Source organism: Malurus melanocephalus, unplaced genomic scaffold (assembly GCF_030028575.1).
Source record: "Malurus melanocephalus ecotype Western Australia unplaced genomic scaffold, MMel_1.1 scaffold_160, whole genome shotgun sequence".
NCBI lineage: Eukaryota > Metazoa > Chordata > Aves > Passeriformes > Maluridae > Malurus > Malurus melanocephalus.
This window is the reverse complement of record NW_026623392.1, coordinates 1,428,053-1,443,250: the sequence shown is the minus strand read 5'-3', so window position 1 is coordinate 1,443,250 and position 15,198 is coordinate 1,428,053. Positions and strand designations below refer to the sequence as shown.

At 38.1% G+C, this 15,198-nt stretch overlaps 1 protein-coding gene across 5 annotated transcripts in view; it reads right to left on the bottom strand.

The window, feature by feature from the left end:
- The window catches only part of TJP1 (tight junction protein 1), a 66,589-nt gene that overhangs the window by 25,282 nt on the left and 26,109 nt on the right, over positions 1 to 15,198 (bottom strand). For all 5 annotated transcript variants that reach the window (XM_057371877.1, XM_057371878.1, XM_057371880.1 and 2 more), the window contains exons 3-9: positions 10,654 to 10,778; positions 10,316 to 10,418; positions 8,619 to 8,898; positions 7,947 to 8,050; positions 6,884 to 7,052; positions 6,381 to 6,525; positions 586 to 722 (exon numbers count right to left, since the gene is read on the bottom strand). In XM_057371877.1, coding sequence (XP_057227860.1) covers positions 586 to 722; positions 6,381 to 6,525; positions 6,884 to 7,052; positions 7,947 to 8,050; positions 8,619 to 8,898; positions 10,316 to 10,418; positions 10,654 to 10,778 — 1,063 coding nt within the window. The remainder of the gene's footprint in view (positions 1 to 585; positions 723 to 6,380; positions 6,526 to 6,883; positions 7,053 to 7,946; positions 8,051 to 8,618; positions 8,899 to 10,315; positions 10,419 to 10,653; positions 10,779 to 15,198) is intronic.

The window sequence follows — 15,198 nt, the reverse complement described above, 5'->3', positions numbered from 1 at the left end:
TCTGGCTTTTATCTGCTGCCATTTAGCTTATCCTTCCCTTTTGGGAAAAAGGAATGAGATTTTSTTCTGGTTTTATTAGCTGTACTGCATTTGTTCACCTGCCTTCTTGGTCCATGGCTGTAGTTAAGTGCTACATGAACAAAGCATTTTGCAGTGTTTTGAGTTGTAYCTTGGGAACAGTAGTTCCAAACAGGCTTAAGGACATCCTTGTTATAAATATAGTCTGCTACAGTAACCCTTAAGAACACATTTACTGTTGAACACTCAGAAATGATAGATTTTAACCTTGCCTGAGAAATCAGTACAAAACTCTTTACAATCATCACTTATAACTATAACCCTAAACACTGAAATCTGACCCGTATATAATGACAGACCCCACAACTTAGGTTTTCAGGACCAAAACTCTTAAGCTATAAATGGGATTATGGTTACAAAGACCGTCTGTATTCAGAAATAAAAACAATCAGGACTTGGTCTGTTTTAAGACTCGAAAGCCATTCCACGTATATGCAAGAGCATCAAATCTTCACTGGTCATCCGTTCTCAACAACATGCATAGTTAATATATTTTAACATTTTTACCTGGGAGTGGTGGCGTTTGTTTTTCAGTTCTTTCAGCTGTCACCTCTTCCACAGCTTTAGAAATATCATCTGTACTCTTTACAGGTGTAGAGACAGCTCCTGGTTTAGTTATTCTCTCATCTTCTCTGCTTCGATGACTRTATTAGAAAAAAAGATTCCACTCTGCATACAGAACTGCTTCTAKGATCTCAGTCTACTAAGACTAAGGAATAAATACTTTTATTCATCAAGTTAAGGATATCACCATTACAATTTAAGACAACTTTGTTCTTAGACTATCACATTATTAATAGTTGTTACCATTTCTAAATCCAAGTATTTTGTCTCTAATTTCACATCAACAAAGGACTTCCCTAAACATGGCTGTTAAGAAAGCAGGAGCACACAGTGACAGACTGCTCTCTGCTTCAAGCATCCATCATAAACGTATGCTGTATACTCATAGACCCTCTTCTTTTCTTCCCTTTGCTTCTCAATTCCTTATGTATCCATTATAATAGTCTTTTCTCCCCTTTTCCTACAGAATTAATGGATTTTTAGACTTAACTCTTAGGCTTTGCTGTGAGCAAGCTGGAACACAAGTGCTGCTGGTGTAGTACCTTTTATCTTTGCAAAGCCCTGTCAAGACCCACGCAAACCTGGCCCTCATTTCTCATCTCCTCACACAGAATGAGGAGCCTTCAGTCCACAGCTATTACAAGACAGGAGTGTTTCTCACCCATGCATTTTAGTCAAAAGACAATTTTCTGCTTCTTATACATTTCTTACACACACCTGGAGTGTCAACTGAACRAAAGGTGGACAAGTTAAGTTCTTGTTCTTAAATGATGAAAGGAAGGAATGTGCTAAAGAACAAAATTTCTGTTCCTCGAGTTGAAAAGATCAGGTATTTTTATACTGTTGTATAGAGCTAAGCTACCAGCTGTACCACAGCAGAACTGAACATGTGCTACATGGTGAAATGGTAACCACTACACTGCTATCTGATKAACAGTAAATAATTTAATAGGGATGAATATTAATAATGAGCTAGAAAAATAAAGTTTTCTTCCTGGGAGCTGGGAAATAAGCAAGGATATAAAGAATATTTGAAATACRACAGACACAAATACCAGCCTTTTATAGAATACCAGACTGAATTGCCAAGAAGGGGGGATAAGGTATTTTCTCAAGAATAACAACGGCTTGGTCAGTAGGTGCAAGCCCATCTGCTGTCATAAAGAGAGGTCTGCAYTGGAGGGAAAAACCAGAGAAGTTCTGCACTACCAACAGCTAGATGGTGCTACTGGGCAATAATGAGCTTCACTGCCCAAAAAGCACAAATGGATCAAAACCGCATCACAGAGAGTTAAGACTGTAAGATCCTAATCAGMAATGATCCTTCAAGAGTTGGAAATGTGACTTCAGTAAACAGATTCCAGCAAGTTTACTCATCCAAGATGTGCAGTAAAGAAAAAAAGAATTTACAAAAATCTAAACACAAGCAAAATGTGCTTTCCTGAAGCAAAATGAAGTTTAAAATACAAGAAACAAAGCTTAACTATTCAGCCAAGACATACTACAACTGCTCAGTGCATTTCTCTGCCCGTTTTAAAACCATGTGCCCAAAGGCAGCTAAACAAAATAAAATACAGAGAAGTACTCCAAACACCACTGCAAACTGTGAAGACAGAAGCATTCTTGCATTRTAAACAACCACCTTGTGGTAAGTCATTGATACAAACAAGCACAGTAATTTCATTTTAAAAATCCCTTTTCATGCCTTTTTTAAAATCTTTATCAAGTCCCTTCTGGAGGCTTCCACAGTTGATTAAAAGGATGCTAAAACCACTGTGTGTAACAAAATAAAAAGAAAGCATTTTTCCTTCTACTTCATTCCTGAACATCAATGATAGAAGTTCTCTTATTCCTCTTCCAGATTTCCAGTTTAGGTGCATAAGCTAGACATTACCAGACTAAAACATGACTGGACTGCTCATTCCCTTCCTGGCTGTTAGAAACAGACACACGTATTTTGATACTTAAATGCATGCTAAGTGTCCTAGAAACAAAAAAAGTTCTGTAGAACTGTAAGCTACAACTAATTCTACTCCCCAAAGATTTCTGGGTAATGAGCACTAGTTAATGAGATACTACAGTAAATCTCCCCATAAGCCCTCTAGCTGTTTTCAAGCATCTCCTAACATTTTAAAGGAGCATTATTTCAAAGTAATAATATCTGTTTTGCTTTAAAAATAAGGCAAAAAATACTGCAGTTGTTACATAAAGACAAAATTCATTTAACATTTCCTCTGCACTGTCCAAACCCAGTGCAATTTTAAGCTGCTTTTACTCCTGCATACATCAAGAGAATGTAAATGTGGAAGCTCTCAAGAACAGTAACTAAAATACAGACACCGAGGGCACAGCACAAAATACTCAGGTGAGTATCTGAAGCAACAGGCTCGTGAGCTGCTGCTGTGTAGGCAAATATACCCTGCMAACTCAAATGCCTGCAAAAGGTCAGATCTACTCTAAGACACAGAAGTTTAAATGAGAAAAAGCAGACAGATTTATGATAAAACATAAAGGAAACACTAGAAAAGCAGGGGAGTGGATTTTTCCCTTGACATTGCTTAAACCATCCAGTAAACTCTGAGTATTTCACATTACAAGATGATACAGGAAACAACTTGATGCCACCACTGGCTCCAGGTGAGGGACACCTGTTAGAAACTGTTATCTGCACTTCCCATGAGACAAAAGTGCTGTTCCCCATGTGCACCGTGACACTATTGTTTAACATCTGTGCTGTGTCAGGGCCCCTTTACCTCATTTCCTCTCCCTGACATTTTTTCAAAGTGTGTTTAACAGAATTTTTTTTAAATTACAAAATGCAATCAGGTACCTGTTAGTGCCAGACACTGTGGCCAGGACTGCAGAASAAGAGATAACCTCCAACACACAATGTTTGTCTCGACAGGAAAAGTTACAGAAAATATGAACCTGCAGGCTCTTCCCACAAGTGTTTTTAGCACATCTCAAACCGATTAGGATGAGAAGAATAAGACCAAAGTGGCATCRTCCTAAAGACATTTAAAATAGGGCTGATTTTTATCTTATATTCTAGTTTTTCAGCTTGGTTTGAAAATGGACAGAACAACCAATCTTTCGTGCCACCTATAAACTGAAACAGCATTACAAAGTCAACTTCATCCTTCCAGAAATAATGATGACCTCTACAGCAGTTTCTCCAAGCTACCACATCTTTCTTGCTGAGGCTGAAGCGTTAAACATATCAGAAGATGGTTTTGCTATTCCAACACCTAGGTGAGGAAGTCAGCATAGGAGACAGAGTTGCCAAGAAGGAGTTCTTTCAATTAGTAAAGGACAGCCCATAAGTGTAATCTGCCAGGTTTGGCAGCACCTGGATTTAAACGCCAGTCTTTAGGATGGGTCACACAAAAAGCTTACCCAGCTCAACAACTTCCTGGTGCCAGCAGTAAGACCAGATAGCTAAGRAAGGATATATGATCCTTGTCCCCAGGAACTCTCCAACTTAAGTGCAGCGGCCTCTTCTTGCTCACGCAAACTTTTTAAGTACAACTCTTCAGGGAGTTGCATACACAAAGCACAATTAGACCTTTTTGTTAGTAAATGAAGAAAAAGGTTTTAGAATTTCAGTTTTTAAAAGACTGTTCAAGAGATCTGTGARCTTTCTTTAGACTAGAGAAAAATCAAGTGCTAATTAATGCTTTGACARAATGATCAAACAGCAACTGTAATGGAAACTCTATATCCAAGAACAATGCAAGCAGCCTAAGGTAGCTATCAGTGAGGAATMCTGAAAGGTGGACAACTTCAAAGATCCTGCCAGACCCCAAAGCAATACTGTACCAAATCTGTTAGCAGATTTTGGAACCCTAGAGCACACCCAGAAATGTCAGTCTGTACTTAAGCTTGTATGAAAGGACTAAGAGGATTCCCCTGGAATTTCCCTCCTCATTAACATACAAACAGTGTCTAAATAAAGACTCATTATCTTCAATACATTTTTAACATCGTCCTTAAGCTTAGTTGGAAGATTTTTTGCACATTTCTTCCTCAGCTTGCTCTTGAGCTGTTTTCTTCCTCCAGATTTTCCACCAAATTCAAAAAAGAATAAGTAGTTAACAACTAATTTGATCTTACAGTAGATTTAAACTTGCACAAACAACCACTACAAAGAGGTCRCTCTCAACATGTTTTTCTTTACGTGGCTCAGGGCCCAGATTTTCTGATCTTGAAAGGGACATGTYGCACAGGAAGTCAAGTCATGCCAAAGTAGCTCTTGCTCATAAAGAAGATATAAGGGATGCTTTCAGAGCTGAGATAACTTCAAAGTTCCTTCTCGGGGGGGTTTAATTCTTCCAACAGTTTGGTCTACAGGGAGGAAGTGRCCATCTACCTAAGCCACTGCAAGAGGACAGGAAAGCACTAACACAGGCTAAGTCAGCCACACTTTGGGTAGCTTTTTTTTTTTTTGTTCCTCCCTCCCTAAGCCCTATCAGGCTGCACCAAAAGTGCATGGCAAGACATAGAGGTTTTTAAATACGACAGAGATCTCCAAACCTTCACAATCAAAGCCCTGCCTCTGGGACCCTGCTTTAAAGTTTTTCCCATCAATGTGGCTCCTGCTTGAAAACAAGCTTCCATGCCTTGTGGTCTCTCCAAACAATGTACAAGAAAGAGAAGCAAAAACGTCTGTAACCCATAACCCCAAGCAGGTGTACATGTGGGTACCATTTTTTTCTGTTTTAAAAATCYTTAAAGGACTCTAAAAGCCTTGAAGGTATAAGTGTTATTTTCCCATTGGGCAAACCAAATTTTATTAATATACAATCAGGCATATCTTTTGTGAAACAGCCAGCTGCAATTTGTTTTTTTGAAGTTTTTGAACAGCATCTAAAAATCTTCAGACAGAGGCTCTGAATCTGGAATTTGCACAGATCAATTCTAACTTCTGCTCCATCACATATGAGCAGTCAGAAAGCAAACTTTCTCTAACAAATATTTAGTAGAATCTGAACATTGAAACTAAACTGAAAAAAAATCAATAAATTAAAATGTCTATTTCCAAACTGTGGAAATGCAAAACTGGGCAGATTTGTTATTCAAGACTAAAGTTTTACACGGCAGGAGAAAAAATTCCAAACCATACAGTACAATACTTGTCTCTGAATTAATATAAAATTAGATTTATGTACTGAAGAATTATAATCAGCATTCCATTACCAAATTCAAATATTAAAGACTATAGTGTAAAAGCTAAAGTTGCTGTGCAATACACCTTGTTTTGAAGGAATTAAATATATTCAGAAAGATAAGCTAACCCCTACCCCTAAACAAAGCAACATTTTAACAAGTTTACCCAGGCTGGACATGCAAGAGGAACTGCACTACAKGTCATCTCAAATCGCCTTGCAGTCAACTGCTTTCTAAAATATATTTTAATATATAATAAATAYATATAATAATGTGCCTAAACTWCACATTCTTCAGTAACATATATACTGCTATCAAACTTATATTGTCATTCATACAACCACACTCTAYGATTATGTTTAAAAAAGCTGTAACACTAAAGAAAGGTTCAGCTTCTCCTTGAATTTATGATACTTGAATAATTATCATCTGCATCTCTTGGGACAAAATGCCATATTAGTGCCACCAAAAGTCCTGCTTCACATTTGTTACACCACATAAATCCAAGCACTCCTACAACTTATATGTCACATTAAATAGTTGATTTAAAAATAATACAATGCTGCCATCACCTGCCGTTGCTGGGCTGCTGTGGAGAATGTCTGGAATGGTCTGAAGGCTCTGACCTCTGGTCAGGAGATCGTGAACGACTGCGGCGAGGCCTGTCATGGGATCGGTTGGAATGATCTGATGCCAGCGACTGAATTTCTGAAATGTCTGTTAAATAAAAGTTGTTTCTTCATGAAATGATTGCAATTTAAATGGTGGCATGACCTGCTCAAATGGGAATAAGCTTTTGCAGAGAATTTTTATGAAGATGTTAAATCTATCCTTATCATTAGACAACCCCCAAACTTAATACTCCTGAAAGAATAGCTAAAAGACTAGGGATTATATTTTTTTCTCCACTGTTTTTGCAGGTATGGATTTCAATCACATTCAAACCAAAATTTACCCATATTRCAGTCTTACTCCTAATTCTTCTCCTCCCCACCCTCTCATCCCACTTAAGTATTTCACATCTTGACAACAAAGGGAATTCTTTCYTCTTTAGAAATCAAGTTTTTATACTCACCATCTCTTTCTGAAGCATTAGCAGAATGAATACTGTCAGAAAGATCAGGGACATTCAACAGTGTGGCTCGTTCATCTCGCTGAACAACCATCTTCAATTTGCCTTTTGACCTTTCTATTAATGTTTTGGCATCTGCTAAGGACATATTTTCCGTCACTGTGCCATTTATCTGGAATAGAGCAGGAAAAAGAACAGATATAAACTTACTAAAAAACTCTCAGTGAATYTCCAGCAAAAACAGTGGTGCTCTGTCTGATGATATTTAGAAATAGTTAACATATTTATCAGATTACCCTAATACAATGGAATACCATTGGGCTCATCCGAAATATGACATAATATAGAAAATGATTTTCAACTTCCAAAGTCAAAACTTCTGGCTTTGTTCTAATACAAAACTTGTAAAAGATTATTTGGGTTTTTTTTAACCAGCATTGTTATACTCAACARAGCAAGGAACAGTCCATTTTTCTGCACCAATACATTCACAGCACTGTCTTGAAATAAAAATTGTTAGGATGAATTAAAAATCATGGAATGGCCTCAGTTGGAAGGGACACTGAAGACCATCCAGTGCCAACCATCTTGGCATTGGCAGGGACAACTTCCACTAGACCAGGCTGCTTAAACCATCCACTCGCCTTGGRCACTGCCAGGGAYRGGGCACAAAAAATTATYCCCTGGGTTCATTTATTTCTAAAAAACCCAACCAAACAAAAAAAYTAACCTAAAGGCAAGTTTAGGTGYTGCATAATAGCACAGTTCCACAGCATTGCATTGTATAACTAAGAAAAGCCTCGTAACTTTTTCAAATAGTGTTTCTTACATATTTGCAGTTAGCATGATTTGTCTGAATRAAGCATAAGGAATAATACCAAAAAGGCTTAGTAATTTTCCTTTCCTTCGAGAAGTTGATTTATATWAAATTTGATCATTGAAATAATTTAATGAAAAGTGACACACCCTCTGTTAACTATAATCATGTTATTGACACAGCCAATTCAAAGCAGAGTTGCATCAATGAGTTTTGCCTTTGAACAGCCACCACCACCATATACTGTACCTTCAGTACGACATCTCCTTCCTGAATATTGCCATCTCTTGCTGCCAGGCTGTCCTGTGATATTTCTTTTACAAATATGTGACTTGCCAACCGCAGACCATACTCTTTACAATAAAAGAAAAAAACAAAACTGATGAAGTTACAGTAGAAAAAAGGGGGAGGTGTCCTGAGATGTTATAACACTGCTTTATACAGCATTCACACAGGCAACAGGAAGAGGAGAGTGAACTTGGCWCACAATGGGCTGTAGCAGAATTATGTTATAGATTTACCATTACATCAGTCTCTTTTTCTACACTGCCTACAATAAGAGCTGTTGATCAACAGCTTAATTTAAATGCTACCTACAATTTTACCTCTTCCAAACAAGACAGCCACTGAAGACTCAGCTGAACYGTAGGTATGGAGCTGCTGACTACCACGTGTTGGCTGCACAGCTGGATTTGTTTACACTATGTAATACTTTACCCTTAACTGAGCACAGAGATTTTGGAACACAGAAAGTACCACCAGAAATACAACAGCAATATTTAAGTTTTGAGCCAGCTATTGGTAAAATGGGCAAACAGCATTGTTCATACAGCCCACAAAACCATTAACCCAACACTGAGTGGAGCAGCTGGCCTTTAAAAATGAGCAAAACTTTTAGCAAGAGCTTTACATACAAGTTACCTTCATTTTTCCTGGATTTCACCAGTGTGACTTTGGTGGGTTTTGCGGGCTGGCTGGAGGTGACAGATCTCCTGTCTGACCTYGGAGATAAGCTCCTCTCCCTGCTTGTGCTGTGGTCTCTGCCCCAGCTCTTCTCGTGCCTCCTGCTGGCACTGGGACCACCACGGCTGCTCCGTGGATCACGGATTTCTTCATCATAGCTGTCATCCTCATTTTCAGACACTGGCTCAGGGTCTGGTCGAGTCACCGGAATCTGAATTTTCTTCATCCTTCGGATAGTCTACAACCCAAGAGCAGACATCAGCCCCTGGCTGGGKAATGCTAACAGTGTTACTAAATGTCAGAAGCCAAGCTAATCCCAGAACTCAAAACATGCAGATGCATTTGTCAGTGCTCTGAATTGTTGCATCTTCATTATAAAATTACATCCAATTAATGCAAGAGACTTATAAATAAAGATTACCAGAAACCTGTTCTTACAGTTATTTTGGTCCTTTTTAATGCCTTTCCAGAAGTGACAAAAGGATAACAACCAACAGCTTTTGTAGCACAACACAAGATTCTGTCTTCAGAGCTGCCTATTTGAAYGCTCTCTCTTTGCTTAAAGCCACAAGATCAGTTACTGGCACTGCTAAAAACCCTTTTTGCTAACATATAATCTAGTRTATACTCAGTATGTTATTGACAGTAATTCTCCTCAACTCTGAAGCCTCCCACTCTTCCTAAAAAATGTTTATGCAAGACACAGAGGAAGGGGAGTAGTCCCTCTGGAAGTTCAAAGTTGGTTTGCACTAACACAGACAGCTGGTTCCAGAATACAAGCCAGCCCTGTTCACAGATTTATTTGCTATGTACCACAGAACCAAACCAACTTCTACCATAAAGGTTACATTCATTTTTGCTTTGGTGCATGAATGTACACACCAAATACTTATAATACTAAGAGCCCTGCACAGCTTGCCAGCCCTGCACATTGCTTTCTGTAAGCTTTAAAGAACTGCTGCCATATCTACAAATGCAAAACATTACACGTTTTTTGCAACTGCATTATTACTCAAATGCACTAAAAATCTGTCTGCATGAATGCTTTTCTACAAGCCCTAGAAATTTGTTTTCATTAATTAAGAAACTTCTAAACATGGTGCATTTTTTGTTCTATTTTTTTGTAACATAACCCCTGAACTTCTGGAGAAAGCTGGATTACTACCCTTTGGTGATGACCTGTTCTGTTTTGCAAAGTTCAAAAACCAAACACTTAGAATAAGCCTACAAAATTATAGGAATTAAAGTAATTATACTTTCCTTTGGCAAACTATTTACTGAGCACAAAAAGAACTGTGTTAGTGCCTGAACAGCTTGTTCTTTAGTATACACCTTTGAAAAACWCAGTAAAAGTGCATCCAACAAAGTAAACAAATATTAAACAAAGTTGATTTGCCACAATTYGGCAATCTGAGAAGAACTTTACCATAAAGAAAAGCAGTCTGAATTATGTGCAATCATCATCATTCACATTTTAAAGAAACATTTTGAGTGACCCACTTGATAAACATGCCATGATTGTTAATTAAACCTGWATCATCCCACAAGTGTTATTGAAGTACCTCGCATCATGCCTGTATTTTATAGCAGACATTACATGATTTYACTTTTGCTCTATAACTATGGAATTTTAAACCTTCAAGATATTCACTTACAATTTTGGCATTCTTCCCACTTTTCCTCAGCTGCTGAACAGCAAATGCATGCTCGACATTATCCATTGAAACTCCATTAACCATTGCAACGCGGTCATTTTCTCTACATGAAAAACATCACAACGTACAGTATAAATACTTCATGCCAAGAAGAAAATATTGGTGAATAGGTGCCCATGAGCAAACTGCCTGCGTTACAAACTCACTACACCAACAGTTACAGACAGCCAACTTGATAGCAAAACAGACAACTTGAGAGCAGAACAATTAGGAGGTTAAGCTACTACTGCCAAAGATGAATGCCCCAAAATCAGAACCAGGTATAACTTGGCACTTACTGTAGCAGTCCTTCTGCTGGGCCTCCCTTCAGCACATCAGAAATAACTATTGATGTCTCACCACTCTGAAAGTGAGGATTATCTCTTCCTCCAGATATTGCAATACCAAATCCAAATCCAGGGGCCTATAATGCAACAAGAGAAATATTTTTACTTTCCAGTATCTAATGGCCACAATTTGCATTCCCACATCAAAGATAAAAAGGTCCAATGACACAAATATAAGTTTCAGAAAGAAAGCAGGATCAATGAACCAGTCAGTGCCATGCAACCCAGTAACAGGAGAGAGATTAAAAACAAACACTTTTAGAAGGCAGAGAGTTTTGGACTTACTACCCAGTCTCTTCTAAGAGATTAGAGTTCTCATTTGCATTTTTATGGCCTAGACCTCAGGCAGTCACCAGCAAGACCTCAATCTCCAGTAAGCACAACAAACCACTCCACTGGGCTGCAACACTGATTCAAACCCCTATATCACTTCCTGCAACACTTTGAGTTTTCCCGTTATGGTATTTACCCAGTTTGACCTCACTTAGCTCAGGAACTGACAGGATTGCAGCACACCGTGGTATGACTGCAGGCTCAGTTCTTGGGAATAATACTAAGATCACTTGTACCATTAAATACATCAAAACCTTGTCAGCACTTGCAAATCATCTGCATCTTAACAAAAGTAATTTGCTTCAATCTTTTCCCTCTAGGGTGACYTGCCACTACACCAAGGTCAATGCCTCTGAAAAGTTATTCCTGTTAGATATTTCAAGATACAACAATGATGCTTACATTTCTGCCTGGAAGCAGCAAGGGTGGGAAATACGCTTTCTAAATATAACTGATCTGCAAACCATCCAGCTCCTTCATCATTGCCCAGAAAACATTTTGAGAATATTACCATTTAAATGCAGTATTTTGCTCAAGAACTTTTYCTGCAATTTTCAACTATGCAAAATACAGTCACTGGATGGAAGAGATCAGGTTTGGGTCAATCCCACCCCTCCGTTCCACAGAGCCCACACTTTGTGCTGGCAGACTTCACCTTCTCTTTTTCAGACTTTTCAACAAACATGACCCAGCTTCAGTAAGGAGTTTCATAACCTTCTAGTGACAGCAGAGGTACCATGGCAGCCTGCATCTGGCTGCAAGACACATGACATTCAGCTTTTTGGACATCAATTACTGCCCAAAACCAACCTGTTTCCTATTTCCTCCCAGAACAGAGGTCATAAAAAGATGTTTCAGATTTGCCTCTAAACAGGGAATAGGAACATACAGTATTAAACCACAGATCTGGAGATGGACTGTTCAGAAATAGAGTTGAGCAGTTAGCCCATATTGTTGTCAAGAAGAAAGCTGATCTAAATTTGGGGGTCTGGGGAAGGGTACACCTTACCGCTTCTTTTACATCCATTTTAACTCATTASAGGATAAATGGACTTCTTTGCAAAATAAATTTCAGATATACCAACCAGAATCATGGCTGGGATGCAAGAATAAAGTGAAACTTGGTGTCATGAAGGAGGATCTTAATACTTAGGACCAGAGTTGACAGGTTTTTTTCAGCTTTATATTTTAAAGAGAATATATAATAGCCTACACAAACGACTTAAAAAAAACCTTTCAAAACAGTAATATTTCCTCTCTCATGCCACTCCTTTTAGCTTTCCATTACTCTAACAAACAGAACTTAGTTTGCCCTGTATTTGGGTGGGAAAGGAAAGGGAGAAAAGAGATAATAACAAAGACATTTATGTCAAACTTAATTTAAATATTCTCTATCTTTCCTTCCTCATAAACAAAAATAATTTTTAAATTCTCCATTCATAGTAAGAAATACAATCATCAGGCTAAGGTCAGCAGAAACTCACTGTAAACYTTATCCTGCTGCCTGCCATACTATTTTTAAAAGCAGATTTGCAAATTAAATCACCAGTATGAAGATGACCGTTTCATACTTTTATGTTCTCTTCTAGAAGCCCTGAAACAATGCAGTCTCATATACAGACAGTCATATATGAGTATACACTCATATACAATGCAGTCTCATATACAGCAGTTAAAAGAGCCCCCAAGTCAGATAGAATTTCTAATAAGATAAATCAAGGCCTTCAGAAACATTCCCAATTAAAAAGTTCAAACCCTAAATCTGAAAATTTAAGAGCTCACATAAGATACCTTCCAGTAGAGATCAGCCTACCTACTTCTCATTTGATCCAGCTGCCTACCATCATGTTAAGAGACAACAGATTATGAGAATTGCTCTCTGGAAGCTGAGCCCAGCTCCTAGACATGTCTGGAAATGGCGAGATGTCCATCACTACAGATCATGCAAGATACTAACATGCATCTTAAGTAAAACCACATTAMAAAAAAAATCTCTATCACAACTTCACCTGTCAGATGCTACAGAAAAAGAGCAAAAAAGAGAGGTGCACTGCTCTCCTTTCCCACAGTAATGCAGTGTGGGAGAGGCAAAAAGGCAGGTTTATACCTGGCTTCAGCTCTTTGGGGGAAGGACACACAGAACTGAGCTCCAAGTAGTAAAAAACCCACGTGATATACAAAGGGCATGGTCCCTCCTTCAAGTCCTTTGCAATTAARTATATGAACTGAGCAATCTTTCAACAAAAGATAAAATGTAGCTACCTGATAAGCTTTAACTGCATTTGAGACTGGCTCAATCCTTTAAGAGTTAAGTAGCAGTTCAGCCCAGGAAGTTGGAAGAGTGGAAAAGAAAGGGAACAAAAACYCTTGGTGAGAAATTCCAGCCTCTCCTTCCCAAAAAAGTTTCTAATGAGTCTTTTGACGGTAGTCCTAGAATTCACCAGTAAGCCCTCTTCCCAACATTAAGGATAAATTCAAAGCACATTTTAGTTTAATATTAGCACGTGAGTTTGGTTTTGTTATGGCGGCAGATGGAAATAGCATTAATTTAGGCAATTAAAAACAAAGTTATCAAAGTTATTAACAGTACACATCATCAGCTTTCAACACCTAAGAGCTACTTAATCAGCTAACAAAACAGTTATACCAGAACAGTTGGCAGAATTTTGGCACATAAAAGATCAGAACCAAAAATATAATCAGATCATACTTTCACATCAATGCCAAAAAAAAATCTTTTGACTATGCTGCAAATGCAACCTAACATGAGATCTCTGGTTCCTACCAAAAAYTTAAAAATTTATTCAAGGTAACACAAAGAAATAATGAAATGCTGTGAACTCCTCACTTGTGGTGTCACTGAAATTACTACTCCAATTAACCAGGAAAAGGTCCYGTTCAAGAGAAAATGAGCTATCACCAAGCCTATGAGCCAACCTAAGGCTGTTTTTGTTTGGTTTTGACTCTAAAGAAGTGCTGATTTAATCAGTAACATGAGTAAAAAATTYGAAGTTTACAGAGATTCCAGGGATGACTGGACAGCTTCAAGAAGAAAACATAAAGGGTAATTCATTATACATAGAAATAACACTTCTTGTTGGAAAAYCTTGCTGACCTGAAATTGTTGGGAGCTTAAAGAATAGCCTAGATAAACATCACATCTTTATTTTTACTTATACTTTTCTTTCAACATGTGGCTGCAGACTGAGACAGGAYGCTTTGTCAGCCTTCTGGCCAAACTGAGCACTGCTCTCTTTACAAAAGGGCACCTACCCAAACAGTTACTTTGAATCAACAACATTAAAGCCTTTAGAATCAAGAGCTAACAGGTCTGACAGAAAATTAACRTTTTATCTGACCAGCTGACCTACATATACACATCTTTTGTCCAAAATCCATTCATCTGACCAAAACCACAATTTTACAATGCCTTTATGATGAAGGCAAATTATATAATTTGCTCCACTGAGAAAACACTTTCACATCTCCCTGTTTTTGGAATGAATACAGCTACTTGGACCATGATTCCATGGTCACTTTAACACTAAGCTGCTGCCAGAAATGGCATCCCACCCTGCTCTTTCCCTAAGTAATTAAATCTTCATTGACTCTCTTGTACAGCTTTCATGATAGTTGCATCAGAACTCAATTTAATTTAGGAGTAACTMAAACAAGAGGAGTCAAGTCTAAATGCAAAAGCAGTCTTGCTATTCACTGATTCCCAGTACACATTCCTTTGTGCAGTGTACACATTCTGACCACCCAGAATCACTTTCAGCCACTGGTTTAAGAAAGCAGCAAGCAAACAAGACACTTTTGAATACACTTATTTATATGCAACTACATTGTTTTATGTCCCTGCAAATAAAGTTTTGAAACTTTCAAGCAYAGCTACAGCACAACCATGAATGAACACAGATTTTTACCTCCCTTCAGTTAAGAACAGATGTAATCTAAGGCTTTGTTTCTGGCACAGTTATTCGTAGGCAGGCTTATCTCTGAAACCCAACAAACAAATAGAGCTATCACATGGAGCTTTTACAACACTTCTAAATTTAAACAAAGGAATATGACAGTTTCCTTTCCTTTTACTTCCTGACATCTGGCTTTTTCCTATTGTTTTCAAAAACTACCAGTATCCTGCRTTAGGCACACACAACCAAT